Below are 2678 nucleotides of genomic sequence, written 5' to 3'. Positions count from 1 at the left end.
TCGCTTAAAATGTAATATCTTTGGGTTTTAGACGGACACAATAACCAATTGAAGACGTCTCTGCAATGAATGTTTTTCACCATTGTCCAACAGTTTATAGTCAAGATGATTAATAGAAAAAGATATTTGAGGTATTACACAATATTGAAAATATAATTGTCCTTTTCACCCGTTGGGTTAGTTGGTTTTAGCGATCTGACAAACTTCTTTATAGCAATGATATTAAGTTTACATTTTAAAATAGAAAATGTTAACGTTTAAAATTGAAGATGGGGTTGGTTAAAGATTTGCTGTGAAAAGATTGGTATTAGAATCTTGGCAGGACTTGTAAAAGTACATACGCTCAGAAGGGACCCGACTCTTATTTTGAAGTTGAGCGGGTAGCTTCCGGTGATATGTTATCTAGCCGCTGCCAGCTTGCTGCTTCTCTCGGTGATTCATCCTGATGACTGTCGCCCGCAGGAGTGCCGAGCTGCCCTCTCAGGTTTAAGTAACGCCGAAGTGGCTGAAACTCGTTTCTCTTCTTTCTCTCTTCGCAGGAGGACGCACGGAGCGCAGGTTCTCTTTGGAAACACGTTTTTATTTAACAGCTCCTCGCGCAGAGCAAGGAAAAGAACAGGAAAATGCCCAAAGCGGTGAGTAGCTCTCTGATTTATGGATACTTTCAGTCACTGATGCTGAGTCTTTAAATCAGATCTTCTGAGAGGTCACAATTCATTTTCCGCTCCAAAAATTGTGTGACTTTCTTTGTTGCTAATTTTGATAAATAACTCTTAAATCCTCTCCTGGGAGCGTCAGACGTTAAAGTAATGCTATCAGAGTAGTTCTCTTTAACTTCCCAGGCTGAACGGTCACTGTGAACCATTTTAATGACATGCATTTAACTTGTCAACTTCTCCTTAAGGCTTTAAACTAAACAAGAATACATTTATAGACTTAATCACAGCACGGTGTCACTTCCACTGCTCTGAATGTGTATCGGTAGGGTCTGTGCTACGTCACGTGCTCTTCTCATATCTGGTTTTAGTGAACAATAACAAGAGTGAGACTTATATTACATGGACAGTTAAGCACTGTTTTAATGTGCTGACAGTCATAGTCACACGATCTGTGTCTTTTGACGTCATCCTCTATAATGTTGTACACTAGCGCAACATCATAATCAAATGTCTTGTTTATTTAGTTTTGGATGAATACAGGGCTCCCTCTCAGTCTCTTGAAGTAATTTTCCACGCTGAAATTTGGGGGTTTGCGTCCCACTTAAATGTTGGCGTCCCATAGTCATCTTGGGGGGGGGGGGGGGGGGGGGGGGGGGGCGAAGGGGAATTGTGACTTACAGTATTTAGCGTATCAATGACTTTACATCATCAAAAGACAGAAAGAGACGTTGTCTGATGAAGCTGCTCTATATTTTAAACAGCTTTTGCCCTCAAGTGTTCTTGACTCATGTTGCCCCACCCCAGCTGTTACATACTGTACAGACAGACGCACATGGAGCATGTCCCTCCCCCACGTCACTGTTTAATTAGTCTAGCATAACCGCCTATGTGTGCTGTACCGTATGATGGAAAATGTGTTATACATGGATATGAATGAAACATATTGTGCTTTTTAAAAAAAAAAAACGTCTTTTCTATTCTCTGTTTATTATTTTTTTTAAAAAGTAGAAATGAAAGTCCTGAATTGGGCATATCATACAGTTAATAAGTAACAAAAGTAATACAGGAGTAAATATTATAGTTAATAAGACACAAATAGAAGCATAAACTGCTGTTTAGACGCTGCTCAGATCCGGACAGAGACCGGCTGCTGCTGAACAGAGCGGCGTATTGTGATGACAATGACTAAAGCTCCGGTCAGTGTCATAAAGTGTGTTGTTGGTTTGTTTACAATGGCCTCATGGTTGTCATGAGCGTCGCCGTGGAAATGACATCATTACCGTCTGATAGCAGCGGCACACCGAGTCCAGCTGCCACGAAAAGCAGCCGTTTTGGATGTTTAATGCCAGACCCTTCTCTTGATACCAAGAAAGGAACACGAGCCTTGACTTTTTTAAAATTTTGTCCTTTTTGGTTTCCTGACTGTTCAACATGTGGCCCCATGATGTGCCTCAGCCTTTGCCTCATAGCATGAATAATATATAAATGAAGGTGCTGCAATGACTCTGTTTCCATAAGAAAGCATCATCCTCTCAAATGAATCCAGACAAATGCTGAGTTTCACTTTCAACCATAGCGAGATATGTAAATAAGGGTTTATAGTTTGCCTTCTGAAAAAGTGTGTCATTAGTTTGATGTGTGTCAGTCACTCAAGCCTGTAGCCGGAAACATATTACAAGCGTGGGTGACGGGGCCTGGTGGGATGAGGGGAGACGACTCACAAAAGCGACAGTCGGATGAGTTTTATGGTCCTTCAGAGCTGCAGCTAACGACTATTTTCATTATCGATAAATCCGCTGATTATTTCCTCGATTAATCCGTTCGTCTTTTGGTCAAAGAAAAGCAGCAAACCCCCCCCCCCCCCTTTGTGAGAGAGAAATTATTCAGCATTTGCTTGAAAAAGTGGCTGAAACAATAAATCGATTATCAAAATAGTTGATGATAATCGTTGCAGCTCCATTTTGATTCCCTACCTGTCTGTATAATATCATGTTAAACGTCATATATGAGTGGAATAGA

General features: G+C 40.9%; 1 protein-coding gene across 1 annotated transcript in view; it reads left to right on the top strand.

Moving 5' to 3' along the window:
* Positions 1–457: 457 nt before the first annotated feature.
* ezrb (ezrin b) overlaps positions 458–2678 on the top strand; it is a 27388-nt gene continuing 25167 nt past the window's right edge. The window contains exon 1 of the mRNA XM_068737371.1: positions 458–635. Coding sequence (XP_068593472.1) covers positions 624–635 — 12 coding nt within the window. The 5' untranslated portion in view covers positions 458–623. The remainder of the gene's footprint in view (positions 636–2678) is intronic.

This window comes from Cebidichthys violaceus, unplaced genomic scaffold, assembly GCF_023349555.1.
Source record: "Cebidichthys violaceus isolate CVI_PGR_0920_01 unplaced genomic scaffold, fCebVio1.0.p SCAF_78, whole genome shotgun sequence".
Taxonomy (NCBI): domain Eukaryota; kingdom Metazoa; phylum Chordata; class Actinopteri; order Perciformes; family Stichaeidae; genus Cebidichthys; species Cebidichthys violaceus.
This window is presented reverse-complemented; position numbering and strand designations above follow the sequence as displayed.